General features: G+C 39.1%; 1 protein-coding gene across 3 annotated transcripts in view; it reads left to right on the plus strand.

Annotated features, from left to right (window-relative positions):
• The window catches only part of COX7A2L (cytochrome c oxidase subunit 7A2 like), a 32,239-nt gene that overhangs the window by 3,006 nt on the left and 15,896 nt on the right, over positions 1–13,337 (plus strand). Inside the window, exon 1 of one of the 3 annotated variants that reach the window (XM_085019476.1) lies at positions 7,907–8,015. The exons of the other annotated variants lie outside the window; for them this stretch is intronic. Coding sequence (XP_084875602.1) covers positions 7,922–8,015 — 94 coding nt within the window. The 5' untranslated portion in view covers positions 7,907–7,921. Of the gene's footprint in view, positions 1–7,906; positions 8,016–13,337 lie in introns of those variants that run through there. 3 annotated transcript variants of the gene reach the window in all.

Genomic DNA, 13,337 nt, shown 5'->3' on the forward strand with positions numbered 1-13,337 from the left:
ATTACTGATCTCATATGATATTTGTCTTTCTGTGGCCTACTTCATCAAGTATGATAATTTCTAGGCCCATCCATGTTGTTGCAAATGGCATTTCAGTCTTTTTTATGGCCAAGTAATATTCCATTGTGTATATATATATATATATATATATATATATATATATATATACCACATTTTCTCTATCCAATTCTTTTTTTTTTTTCTTTCAGTTTTTTAATTTTTTGTCTTTTTTAGGTCCACACCCTCGGCATATGGAAGTTCCCAGGCTAGGGGTCTAATCGGAGCTGTAGCCACCTCATGTCACAGGTGACATGAGGTGAGGGTGCAAGTCATGTAGATACCTGCATCCTAGGCAGAGGGAACATGACTAGTGCCTGGGAGGTGTAAGGGGCTAGTCTACAGGCTGGGAGAGAGAAAGAGGGGATGTAAAAGGGTGGAGTGAGGCATGCAACTCATATGGTTCTGAAAGCCATCGTAAGTACATTGAGTTTTGCTCGGTGGGATAGTAGGGCTTTGGGAAAGTTTGAGCTGAGTCATAACACCTGTTTTCACACTATTACTGGTTGCTGTATTAAGAGCAGACTGCAGGACAGCAAGAGTGGAGTGGAAGCAGGTTAGGAGGCTGTTGTAAAAATCCAAGAGTTTCCAGATATTATCACAACCTTGTAAATCAACTCTACTTCAGTAAAACTTAAAACCAGAGTGTGGATTGGTGAAGATAGGTGAGAAGTGGTCAGATTCTAAATATAATTTGAAGGTAGAGCCAAAAAGCGTTTTCAAATGTGTGAGAGGAATTAAGAACAGTTTCAAGGAGTTCCCGTCATGGCTCAGTGGAAACGAATCTGACTAGGAACCCTGATGTTGCCGGTTCTATCCCTGGCCTTGCTCAGTGGGCTAAGGATCTGGCGTTGCTGTGAGCTGTGGTGTAGGTGGCAGTTGCAGCTCCATCTGGTGTGTAGGCCAGCGTCTACTGCTCTGATTGGACCCCTAGCCTGGGAACCTCTATATGCCACAGGTGCAGCCCTAAAAAGGAAAAAAAAAAAGGTTTCAAGTTAAAAAAATTTTTTTTTTCTTTTACTGTGCCTGCGGCATGTGGAAGTTCTTGTGCCAGGGATCGAACCTGTGCCACAGCAGCAACCTGAGCTGCTGCAGTGACAATGCTGTATTCTTAACCTGCTGTGTCGCAGGGGAACTCCTAGTTTCAAGATTTTTGACCCAAGTACCTGGAAGAGTGGCATTGTCATTTATTGAGATAGGGAGAGGCATATTTGAGGCTCATAATTCTTCTAGGTCAGGGCAGCCACACTCCTGGAAGAGGTATAGGTGAAGGTATTTTTCTCTAGATCCCTTCTGTACACACAGGTTCCTGGTCTACCCTTAAAAACACTAGTGCTAGTGTTATCTAGCTGCCTTGAAACCCTGAAAACATTGACTGCTCTTAAATTGTTAGGGGGTTTAATGATGGGTGGGGTAAAGTACCCTTCCATCATTTTCATTCTTTTTACCTGTGGGGCCAGGAAAGCTGAATTATTGATAGTATGGTATAAAACATAGGAGGGTTTGAATCCCATCTTACTAATGGCACTTCTTTTTTTTTTTTTTTTTTTGGCTCTTTGTCTTTTTATTTTTTTTATTTTTTTTATTACTCAAATGAATTTATCACATCTGTAGTTGTATAATGATCATAACAATCCGATTTCACAGGATTTCCATCCCACAGCCCAAGCACATCCCCCCACCCCCCAAACTGTCTCCTTTGGAGACCATAAGTTTTTCAGTGTCTATGAGTCAGCATCTGTTCTGCAAAGAAGTTCCCTCTGTCCTTTTTTCAGATTCCACATGTCAGTGAAAGCATTTGATGTTGGTGTCTCATTGTATGGCTGACTTCACTTAGCATGATAGTTTCTAGGTCCATCCATGTTGCAAAAAATGCTGGTATTTGATTAGGTCCCATTTGTTTATTTTTGTTTTTGTTGTCAATACTCTGATAGGTGGATCTGAGAAGATGTTGCTGTCATTTATGTCAGAGAGCGTTTGGCCTATGTTTTCTTCTAGGAGTTTTATAGTGTCTGGTCTTATATCTAGGTCTTTAATCCATTTTGAGTTTATTTTTGTGTATGGTGTTAGGGAGTGTTCTAATTTCATTCTTTTCCATGTGGCTGTCCAGTTTTCCCAGCACCACTTATTGAACAAGCTGTCATTTCTCTATTGTATATTTTTGCCTCCTTTGTCATAGATTCATTGGCTGTAGGTGTGTGGGTTTAATTCTGGGCTTTCTATCCTGTTCCACGGATCTATATTTCTGTCTTTGTGCCAGTACCATGTGGTTTTGATGATTGTTGCTTTGTAGTATAGTCTGAAGTCTGGGAGCCTGATTCCTCCAGCTCCATTTTTCTTTTTCAGGAGGTCTTTGGCTATTCTGGGTCTTTTGTACTTCCAAACAAACTTTGAAATATTTTGTTCGAGTTCTGTGAAAAATGTCCTTGGTAATTTGATAGGGATTGCATTGAATCTGTAGATTGCCTTAGGTAGTATAGTCATTTCGATAATGTTAACTCTTCCAATCCATGAGCATGTGTCATCTCTTTGTGTCATCTTTGATTTCTTTCATCAGTGTCTTATAGTTTTCAGAGTACAGGTCTTTTGTTTCTTTAGGTAGGCTTACTCCTAGGTATTTTATTCTTTTGGGAATTGCTTCCCTAATTTCTTTCTATTCTTTCATTGTTACTGTATAGAAATGCTGTCAATTTCTGTGTATTGATTTTGTATCCTGTGACTTTGCCAAATTCGTGGATGAGCTCCAACAGTTTTCTGGTAGAGTCTTTAGGATTCTCTAGGTATAGTATCATGTCATCCGCAAATAGGGATAGTTTTACTTCTTCCTTTCCAATTTGGATTCCTTTTATTTCTTTTACTTCTCTGATTGCTGTGGCTAGGACTTCCAGAACTATGTTGAAGAGTAGTGGCGAGAGCAGACATCCTTGTCTTGTTCCTGATCTCAGTGGGAATTCTTTCAGCTTTTCACCATTGAGAATGATGTTTGCTGTGAGTTTGTCGTGTATGGCCTTTATCATGTTGAGGTAGGTTCCCATTATGCCCACTTTCTGAAGGGTTTTTTTTTTTTATCAGAAATGGGTGTTGGATTTTGTCAAAGGCCTTTTCCGCATCTATTGAGAGGATCATATGGTTTTTATTCTTCAGTTTGTTAATGTGGTGTATCACACTGATGGATTTGCGGATATTGAAGAACCCTTGCATCCCTGGGATGAATCCCACTTGATCATGGTGTACTATCCTTTTAATGTATTCTTGGATTCAGTTTGCTAGTATTTTGTTGAGGATTTTTGCATCGATGTTCATTAGTGAAATTGGCCTGTAGTTTTCTTTTTTTTTTTTGTGGAATCTTTGTCTGGTTTTGGTACCAGGGTGATGGTGGCCTCATAGAATGAGTTTGGGAGTATCCCTTCCTTTGCAATTTTTTGAAATAGTTTCAGAAGGAGAGGTGTTAGCTCTTCTCTAAATGTTTGATAGAATTCCCCTGTGAAGCCATCTGGTCCTGGACTTTTGTTTGTTGGAAGTTTTTTAATCACAGTTTCAATTTCAGTTCTTGTGATGGGTCCATTCATCTTTTCTATTTCATCTTGGTTTAGTCTTGGAAGATTGTACTTTTCTAAGAATTTGTCCATTTCATCTAGGTTTTCCATTTTATTGGCATATAGTTGCATATAGTAGTCTCTTGTGATCCTTTGTATTTCTGTGATGTCTGTTGTTACTTCTCCTTTTTCATTTCTAATTTTATTGATTTGAGTCCTCTCTCTTTTTTGCTTGATAAGTCTGGCTAGGGGTTTATCAATTTTGTTGATCTTTTCGAAGAGCCAGCTTTTCGTTTCATTGATCTTTTCTATGGATTTCTTTATTTCTATTGCATTGATTTCTGCTCTGATCTTTATGATTTCTTTCCTTCTACTAACTTTAGGTCTTGTCCTTCTCTCTTGAGCTGCTTTAGATGTAAAATTTGCTTGTTTATTTGGGCTTTTTCTTGTTTCCTGAGGTGGGCTTGTATTGCTATAAACTTTCCTCTCAGAACGGCTTTTGCTGCATCCCATAGGTTTTGGAGTGTCGTATCTTCGTTGTCATTTGCTGCCAGGTATTTTTTAATTTCCTCTTTGATTTCTTCAGTGATCCATTGGTTGTTTAGTACCATGTTTAGTCTCCATGTGTTTGTGTTTTTTGCAGTTTTTTTCTTGTTGATTTCCAGTCGTATAGCATTGTGGTCGGAAAAGATGCTTGATATGATTTCAAATTTCTTAAAGTTACTGAGGTTGGATTTGTAGCCCAGGATATGGTCAATCTTAGAGAATGTTCCATGTGCACTTGAGAAGAATGTGTATTCTGTTGCTTTTGGATGAAGTGTCCTATAAATATCTATTAAGTCCATCTGGTTTAATGCTTCATTCAGGGCCTGTGTTTTCTTATTGATTTTCTGTCTGGTTGATCTGTCCATTGCTGTAAGTGGGGTGTTAAAGTCCCCCACTATGATTGTGTTATTGTCGATTTGTCCTTTTAAGGTTGTTAGCAGTTGCCTTATATATTGTGGTGAACCTGTGTTGGGTGCGTAGATATTTAAAATTGTTATATCATCTTTTTGGATTGATCCTTTGATCATTATGTAATGTCTTTTTTTTTTTTTTTTTTTTTGTCTTTTTGCTATTTCTTTGGGCCGCTCCCACGGCATATGGAGGTTCCCAGGCTAGGGGTCGAACCGGAGCTGTAGCCCCTGGCCTATGCCAGAGCCACAGCAAAGCGGGATCCAAGCCACATCTGCAACCTATACCACAGCTCACGGCAACGCCGGATCCTTAACCCACTAGCAAGGCCAGGGACCAAACCCACAATCTCATGGTTCCTAGTCAGATTCGTTAACCACTGCGCCACGACGGGAACTCCGTAATGTCCTTCTTTCTCCCTTAAAATATTCTTCTTCATTTCATTTTAAGGTCTATTTTGTCTGATATGAGTATTGCTACTCCAGCTTTCTTTTGATTCCCGTTTGCATGAAATATTTTCTTCCATCCTCTCACTTTCAATTTGTATGTGTCCCTAGAAGTGAAGTGGGTCTCTTGAAGACATATATATGGGTCTTGTTTTCGTATCCATTCAGCAAGTCTGTGTCTTTTGGGGCATTTAGTCCATGAACATTTAAGGTAATTATTGATATGTATGTTCTTATTGCCATTTTATTAATTACTTTGGATTTGTTTTTGCTGCTCTTTTTCCTTTCCTTCTTCTCTTGTTCTTTTCTGCCTAGAGAAGTTCCTTTAGTATTTGTTGTAAGGCTGGTTTAGTGTTGCTGAATTCTCTCAGCTTTAGCTTATCTGTGAAGGTTTTGATTTCTCCTTCAAATCTGAATGAGAGCCTTGCTGGGTAGAGTAATCTTGGTTGGAGGTTTTCTCCTTTCATCACATTAAGTATATCATGCCACTCCCTTCTGGCCTGCAGAGTTTCTCTTGAAAAATCTGCCGATAACCGTATTGGGGTTCCCTTGTATGTTATTTGTTTCTTTTCCCTAGCTGCTTTCAAGATTTTGTCTTTAATTTTGGTCAGTTTGATTACTATGTGTCTTGGGGTGTTCCTCCTTGGGTTTATTTTATATGGTACTCGTTGTGCTTCCTGGATTTGAGTGAGTGATTCCTTTCCCATGTTAGGGAAGTTTTTGGCTATTATCTCTTGGAGTATTTTTTCTGTCTCCTCTCTCTCTCTTCTCCTTCTGGCACCCCTATAATACGGATGTTGGTGCGTTTAACGTTGTCCCAGAGTTCTCTGAGACTCTCTTCATTTGTTTTCAGTCTTTTTTCTCTTTTCTGTTCTGCATCCGTAATTTCCACTAATCTGTCCTCCACCTCACTTATTCATTCTTCTGCCTCCTGTATTCTGCTGTTAGCTGCTTCTAGTGAATGTTTTATTTCAGTTATTGTATTTTGCATCTCTTCTTGTTTAAGTTTTATATCTTGTATCTCTTTGGTCAGTGTTTCCTGTAAGTTATCCATCTTTGCCTCCAGTTTATTTCCAGTGTCTTGCATCATCTTCAGCATCAACAGTCTAAAGTCTTTTTCCTGGAGGCTAAGAATCTCCTCCTTGCTTAGCTGTTTTTCTGGGTTTTTTCCTTTCTCCCTCATCTGAGTTATAGTTATCTGTCTTTTCATTTTTATAGGTTTTTGGTGTGATGACCTTCTTACAGATAAGAGTTGTAGGCTCTCTTACTTCTGATGTCTGCCCCCCTGTGGCTGAAGTCAGTGTGGGGGCTTGCTGTAGGTTTCCTGATGGGAGGGGCTGATGCCTGCTCCCTGGTAGGTGGAGCCGATTCTAATCCCTCTGGTGGGTGGGGCTTAGCCCCTGGATGGGATTAGAGGAGGCTGTGTGCCTGAGGGGGTCTTTAGGTAGCCTGTTTACTGAGGGGCGGGGCTGTGATCCCACCTGGGTTGTTGTTTGCCCTGGGGCTTCTCAGCAGCTGAATGATGGGTGGGGCCAGGTTTTCCCAAAATGGCCACCTCCAAAGAAAGGCATGGCTGCTGAATATTCCCTAGAGCTTTGCTTTCAATGTCCTTCCCTCACAACAAGCCACGTTCATCCCTGTTTTCCCAGGATGTCCTCCAAGAACTGCGGTCAGATTTGACCAGATTCCCACGGAGACTTTGCTTTGTCCTGGGACCCAGTGCACGTGAAAGTCTGTGTGTGCCTTTTAAGAATGGGGTCTCCGTTTCCCCCAGTCCCATGGAGCTCCTGCACACAAGCCCCACTGGCCTTCAATGCTAGATGCTCCAGGGGCTCTTTCTCCCAGTGCCAGATCCCCACACGTGAGAGTTTGATGTGTGGTTCAGAACTCTCACTCCTGTAGGTGAGTCTCTGTGAACCAGTTAGTTTCCAGTCTGTGGAACTTCCCACCTGGAAGGTATGGGGTTGTTTATATCGCGAAACCACCCCTCCTACCTCTTGATGTGTTCTTCTCTTTTTCTTCTGGAGTAGGATATCTTTTTTAAGGTTTCCAGTCCATTTGGGTGAAGAGTGCTTAGTCTTTAGTTGTGAATTTTGTTGTTTTTAGGAGAGAAGTTGAGGTCCAGTCCTTCTATTCCGTCATCTTAATTCCCGGAACTTAATGGCACTTCTGAGCTTTGTTTTAAGCATCAGTAGCATGGGCTGATCATACTTAATTTGCAGGCTTGATGTGAAGAGTAGATTTAATTTTAAAGATTGTGTAGGAACCTGAAAAAAATTCCAATTATAAATGAAGAAAGCAGAATGTGGGGTTTTGTACTGTGACTGTAAAGATATTCAAGTATGCTTATGAAAAAAGATTGGAGGAGAATATACAATTCATAATAACTGATGGGATAAGATATTGGGATTGTGGGTAACTTTAAATTTCTGTGTCCTAAACTTTTTATAATATTATAAATGGAAATATGGAATTATTTAAAATGTTAAGTTGATTGATACTCCTGTTTTCAGATGATCTTGTTCAAAAACTTTGCTATAGTTTTGAATCACTTGACAGGTGAACAAACACAAAGCATTAGATATAATCCCATCTAAAAATGCTCTCACATTAGTCCTGTCAAAACATGAATTTAATTTCAAACCATTTTTAGAGTTGCTAGGTAGGAAGTGTTTTTAAAATTTTTGCATTCAAGGGGAAATGATCATTGGGAGAAAATACAAAATACAGAATGATAAGGGCATGTTTAAAATTCTCCAGTTTAAAGAAAGATCTTTTTTATAGCTTTGCTGTATCTCTGTAGTTAGAGCCCCTGTTCCTGTCTTTGACTTCTAAGTGTCTGAGTGTGTTATGTTCCAAATGTAGAATAACAGCTTACTAAGCAAACTTTCTCTTAGGTGGATTTGTTTGTTTGGCTTCACTTGTGGCATGCAGAAGTTCCTGGGCCAGGGATTGAACTCAAGTCATTGCAGTGACCGGACCCACAGCAGTGACGATGCTGAATCTCCAGCTGCTGGGCGACCAGGGAAGTCCCATATGGATTGTTGTTTTTGAGCAATAGTTGAGAGGAGGTAGCAGGGGCAAGTAGGTACTTAAATGCCAGAGCTCTGGACTTTTAGAGAATCTTGAGTTTCCACACTTGGCTCTGGTTTTTTTTTTTTTTTAAAGTGATTGCAAGCAAGTTACCCTCTCTGCTCCAGTTTTCCCCTCTGTAAAAAGGGAGTAGTAACATCTCCCTAGGGAGAGCTGTCAAGATGAAATGTAGTGATGCACATGAAATGCTTATTAATATGATGTGGGCACATAACAATGGCTTAACTGCTATTATTCCATAATGATAATATCCATAAAGGCGGAGATTGTATAAGTCTTATTCATTATGTATTTTCAGTATAGAAAGTGCTCAGTAAGTATGTTGAATGAGTGAAAGGAGGACAGAAAAAAAGGCCATGATTCATTCTCTCTTATGGGTCTCTGTTGGAAGAAATAAAAGCCAAGTTTATTTATTGAGGTATAGTTGATTTACAGTGTTGTGTTAATTTCTGCTCTACAGCAAAGTGACTTGTTATAGATATATACATATCCATTCTTTTTAGGATTCTTTTCCCATACAGGTTTTCACAGAATATTGAAGAGTTCCCTCTGCAGGTCCTCATTGACCATCCATTCCATATATAATAGTGTGATTATGTCAGTCCCAAACTCCCAGTCTATCCCTTCCTCCAGCCTTTTCCTTTTGGTAACCACAGATTTGTTTTCAAAGTCAGTGAGTCTCTTTCTGTTTTGTAAATAAGTTCATTTGTCTCCTTTTTTTAGATTACACATGTAAGTGATATGATATGTCTTTCTCTGACTTACTTCACTTAGTGTGATAATCTCTGGTTGCATCCATGTTGCTGCAAATGGCATTATTTCATTCTTTTTTATGGCTGAGTAGTATACCACTGTGTATACGTAGCACATCTTTATTCATTCCTCTGTTGATGGACATTTAGGTTGCTTCCATGTCTTGGACATTGTAAATAGTGCTGCAACGAACATTGAGGTGCATGTATCTTTTTGAATTACGGTTTTCTCTGGATAGATGCCCAGAGTGGGAATGCTGGCTCATATGGTAGTTCTGTTTTTAGTTTTCTAAGGAACCATTCTCCATAGTGGCTGTACCAGTTTACATTCTTGTCAAAAGTGTAGGAGGGTTCCCTTTTGTCCACACACTGTCCAGCATTAATTGTTTGTATGTACATATTTTTTCTTTACGACCGCACCTGCGGCATATGGAAATTCCTAAGCTAGGGGTCAAATCAGAGCTGCACCTGAGCCCTGTACCACAGCCACGGCAACTACTGGATCCTAGCTGCATCTTTGACCCACATTGCAGCTTGTGGCAATGCTGGATCCTTAACCCACTGAACGAGTCCAGGAATTGAACACATGTCCTCACAGAGATAGCATCAGGTTCTTAATCCACTGAGCCACGATGGGAACTTGTATTTTTGTAGACTTTGTGATGATGGCCATTCCAACCAGTGTGAGATGATACCTTATTGTAGTTTTGATTTGCACTTCACTAAAAATAAGTGATATCGAGCCATATTTTCATGTGTTTTTTGGCTGGCTGTATGTCTTCTTTGAAAAATGTCTATTTAAATATGCCAGTTTTTTTGATTAGATTGTTTGTTTATGATACTGAGCTGCGTGAGCTGTTTGTATTTTATTTTATTTATTTTGCTTTTTGGGGCCGCAGCTGCGGCATATGGAGGTTCCCAGGCTAGGGGTCCCTTTGGAGCTGTAGCTGCCAGTCTATGCCAGAGCCATAGCAACGCCAGATCTACACCACAGCTCACAGCAATGCTGGATCTTTAACCCACTGAGTGAGGCCAGGGATCGAACCCACAACTTGGTGGTTCCTAGTCGGATTCGTTTCTGCTGTGCCACCACGGGAACTCCATGTTTATATATTTTGGAGGTTAATTGCCTTTTGGTTGCTCTGTTTGCAGATGTTTTCTCCTGTGGGTTGTGTTTTTGTTTTGTTTATGGTTTCCTTTGTTGTGCAAAAGCTTTTAATTAGGTCTCATTTATTTTTGTTCTAATTTTCATTACGTTAGGAGGTGTATCCAAAAATATATTGCTGTAATTTATGTCAAAGAGTGTTCTGCCTGTTTTCCTCTAAGAATTTTATAGTATATGGTCTTAAATTTAGGTCTTTAATCCATTTAGAGTTTATTTTTGTAAGAGAATCTCATTCTTTTACATGCAGCTGTCCAGTTTTCCCAGCACTTATTATTGAAGAGATTCTTTTCTCCATTATATGTCCTTGCCTCTTTAGTTATAGATTAATTGACCGCAGGTGCATGGGTGTATTTCTTTTATTTCTGGACTTTCTGTCCTGTTCCATTGAGCTGTACTTCTTTTTTTGTACCAGTACCATACTGTTTTGATGACCATAGCTTTGTAGTATAGTCTCAAGTCAGGGCGTCTGATTCCTCCAGCTCTGTTTTTCTTTCTCAGAATTGCTTTGGCTATTTGGAATCCTTTGTGTTTCCATACAAATTTGGAGTTCCCTTGTGGCATAGTGGGTTAAGGATCCAGTCTAGTTGCTGCAGTGGCATGGGTCACTTCTATGGTGTGGGTTTGATCCCTGACCTAGGAACTTTTGTATGCTGCTGGTACAGCCAAAAAAGGGTCACTTCTATGGTGTGGGTTTGATCCCTGACCTAGGAACTTTTGTATGCTGCTGGTACAGCCAAAAAAGAAAAAAAAAATTTTTTTTTTCTAGTTCTGAGAAAAATGTCATTGGTTTTTTTGATAGGCATTGCATTGAATCTATAGATTGCTTTGGGCAGTATAGTCATTTTGACAGTATTGTTTCCTCCAATCCAAGAACATGGTATATCTTTCTATCTCTTTGTGTCATCTTCATTTTCTTTTATCAACTTCTTACAGTCTTCACAGTACAGGTCTTTTGTCTCTTTAGGTAGGTTTATTCCTAGGTATTTTATTCTTTTGGTATCCCATGGTAAATGGAATTGTTTCCTTAATTTCTCTTTCTGTTCTTTCATTGTTAATGTATAGAAATGCCAGAGATTTCTGTGTATTTTGTGTCTTGCAGCTTTACTGAATTCATTGTTGAGCTCTAGTAGTTTTCTGGTAGCATCTTTAGGATTTTCTGTGTATAGTGTGTCATCTGCAAATAGCTATAGTTTTATTTCTTTTCTAATTTGGATTACTTTTATTTATTTTATTTTTATTATTCATATATTTATTTATTTTGCTGCACCTGCAGCATGCTGACATTCCTGGGCCAGGGATTGAATCCATGCCATAGTGGTTACCCACAGCAATGAAATGCCAGATCCTTAACCTGCTGATCCACCAGGGAACTCTTTTTTTAAATTATTATTTTTTTTGTTAGAGTATAGTTGATTTACAGTGTTGTGCCAATTTCTTCTCTACAGCGAGGTAACCCAGTCATACATGTATATACATTCCCTTTCTTATATTACTTTCCATTATGGTCTATTCCAAGAGACTAGATACAGTTCCCTGTGCTGTACAGTAGAATCTCATTGCTTATCCATTCTAAATCTAAGAGTTTGCATCTACTAACCCCAAACTCCCAGTCCATCCCACTCCCTCCCCTCTCTGCCTTGGCAGCTACAAGTCTGTTCTTTATGTCTGTGAGTCTGTTATCTGTTTTGTAGATAGGTTTATCTGTGCCATATTTTAGATTCCACATATAAGTGATATCATGTGGTATTTGTCTTTTTCTCACTTCACTTGGTATGATCTAGTTGCATCCATGTTGCTGCAAATGGCATTATTCATTCTTTTTTATGACTGCGTGGTATTTCATTGTGTATATGTATCTTATTTAACATCTTTGTTAAAAAATTTTTGTTAAAGTATAGTTGATTTACAGTGTTGTGTCAATTTCTGGTCAACAGCAAAGTGACCCAGTCGCACACACATACATGCATACACACATTCTTTTTTCTCATATTCCATCACATTTTTATCACAAGATATTGGATATAGTTTCCTGTGCTATAATAGTAGGAACTCACTGCTTCTCCATTCTAAATGTAATAGCTTGCATCTACTAACCACAAATACCCAGTTCATCCCACTCCCTCCCCCTCCCCCTTTGGCAACTTCAAGTCTTTTCTCCATGTCTGTGAATCTGTTTCTGTTCTCTTGATAGGTTCATTTGTACCACATTCATCTGTCAATGGACATTTAGGTTGTTTCCATGTCATGACTATTGTGAATATTGCTGTTGTGAACATCTGGGTGCATGTATCTTTTTAAATTATAGTTTTGTCTAGATATATGCCCAGGAATGGGATTGCTGGATCATATGGTATTTCTAGATTTAGTTTTTTTTTTTTTTTTTTTTTTTTTTGTCTTTTTGTCTTTTTTAGGGCCACACCCACAGCATATGGAGGTCCCCAGGCTAGGGGTCTAATCTAAGCTGTAGCTGCTGTCCTACACCACAGCTCACAGCAATGCCAGATCCTTAACCCACTGAGGGAGGCCAGGGATCGAACCCGCAACCTCATGGTTCCTAGTCGGATTTGTTTCCTCTGTGCCATGACAGGAATTCCTCTAGATTTAGTTTTCTGAAGAACCTCCGTACTGCTTCCCAGAATTGTTGTATCACTTTACATTCCCACCAATAGTGTAGGAGGGTTCCCTTTTCTCCACACCCTCTCCATCATTTGTTATTTGTAGACTTATGAATGATGGGCATTCTGACCAGTGTGAGGTGGTACCTTGTTATAGTTTTGATTTGCATTTCTCTAATAATTAGTGATGTTGAGCATTTTTTCATGTGCCCCTTGGCCATCTGTATGTCTCTTGGAGAAAAGTCTATTTAGGTCTTCTGCTCATTTTTCAATCACATTGTTTGCTTTTTTGTTGTTGAGTTGTATGTGTTATTTGCATATTTTGGAGATTAAGCCTTTTTTGGTTGTGTCATTTGCAACTATTTTCTCCCCTTCTGTAGATTGTTTGTTCTTTTTCTTTTCTTTTTTAATGGTTTCCTTTGCTCTGCAAAACTTGTGAGTTTAAGTCCCATTTGTTTATTTTTGTTTTTTATTTCAGTTGTTTTGGGAGAGTGACCTAAGGAAACATTTGTGTGGTTTATGTCAAAGCACCACTTGCTGAAGAGACTGTCTTTTCCCCATTTTATATTCTTGCCTCCCTTGTTGGTGATTAATTGATCATAGGTTATCTGGGTTTATTTCTGGACTCTATTCCATTGATCCATAAATGGCTTTTCTTATGTTGAGATCTGTTACCTCTGTCCAGTTTGGTAAGAGTTTTTATCATGGATGGTTGTTGG

The sequence above is a fragment of the Sus scrofa genome, chromosome 3, assembly GCF_054392235.1.
Source record: "Sus scrofa isolate SSC_HxYL_T2T_F1_AM1 chromosome 3, Sscrofa_HxYL_maternal_Yorkshire_Landrace_v2.0, whole genome shotgun sequence".
Classification (NCBI taxonomy): Eukaryota; Metazoa; Chordata; class Mammalia; order Artiodactyla; family Suidae; genus Sus; species Sus scrofa.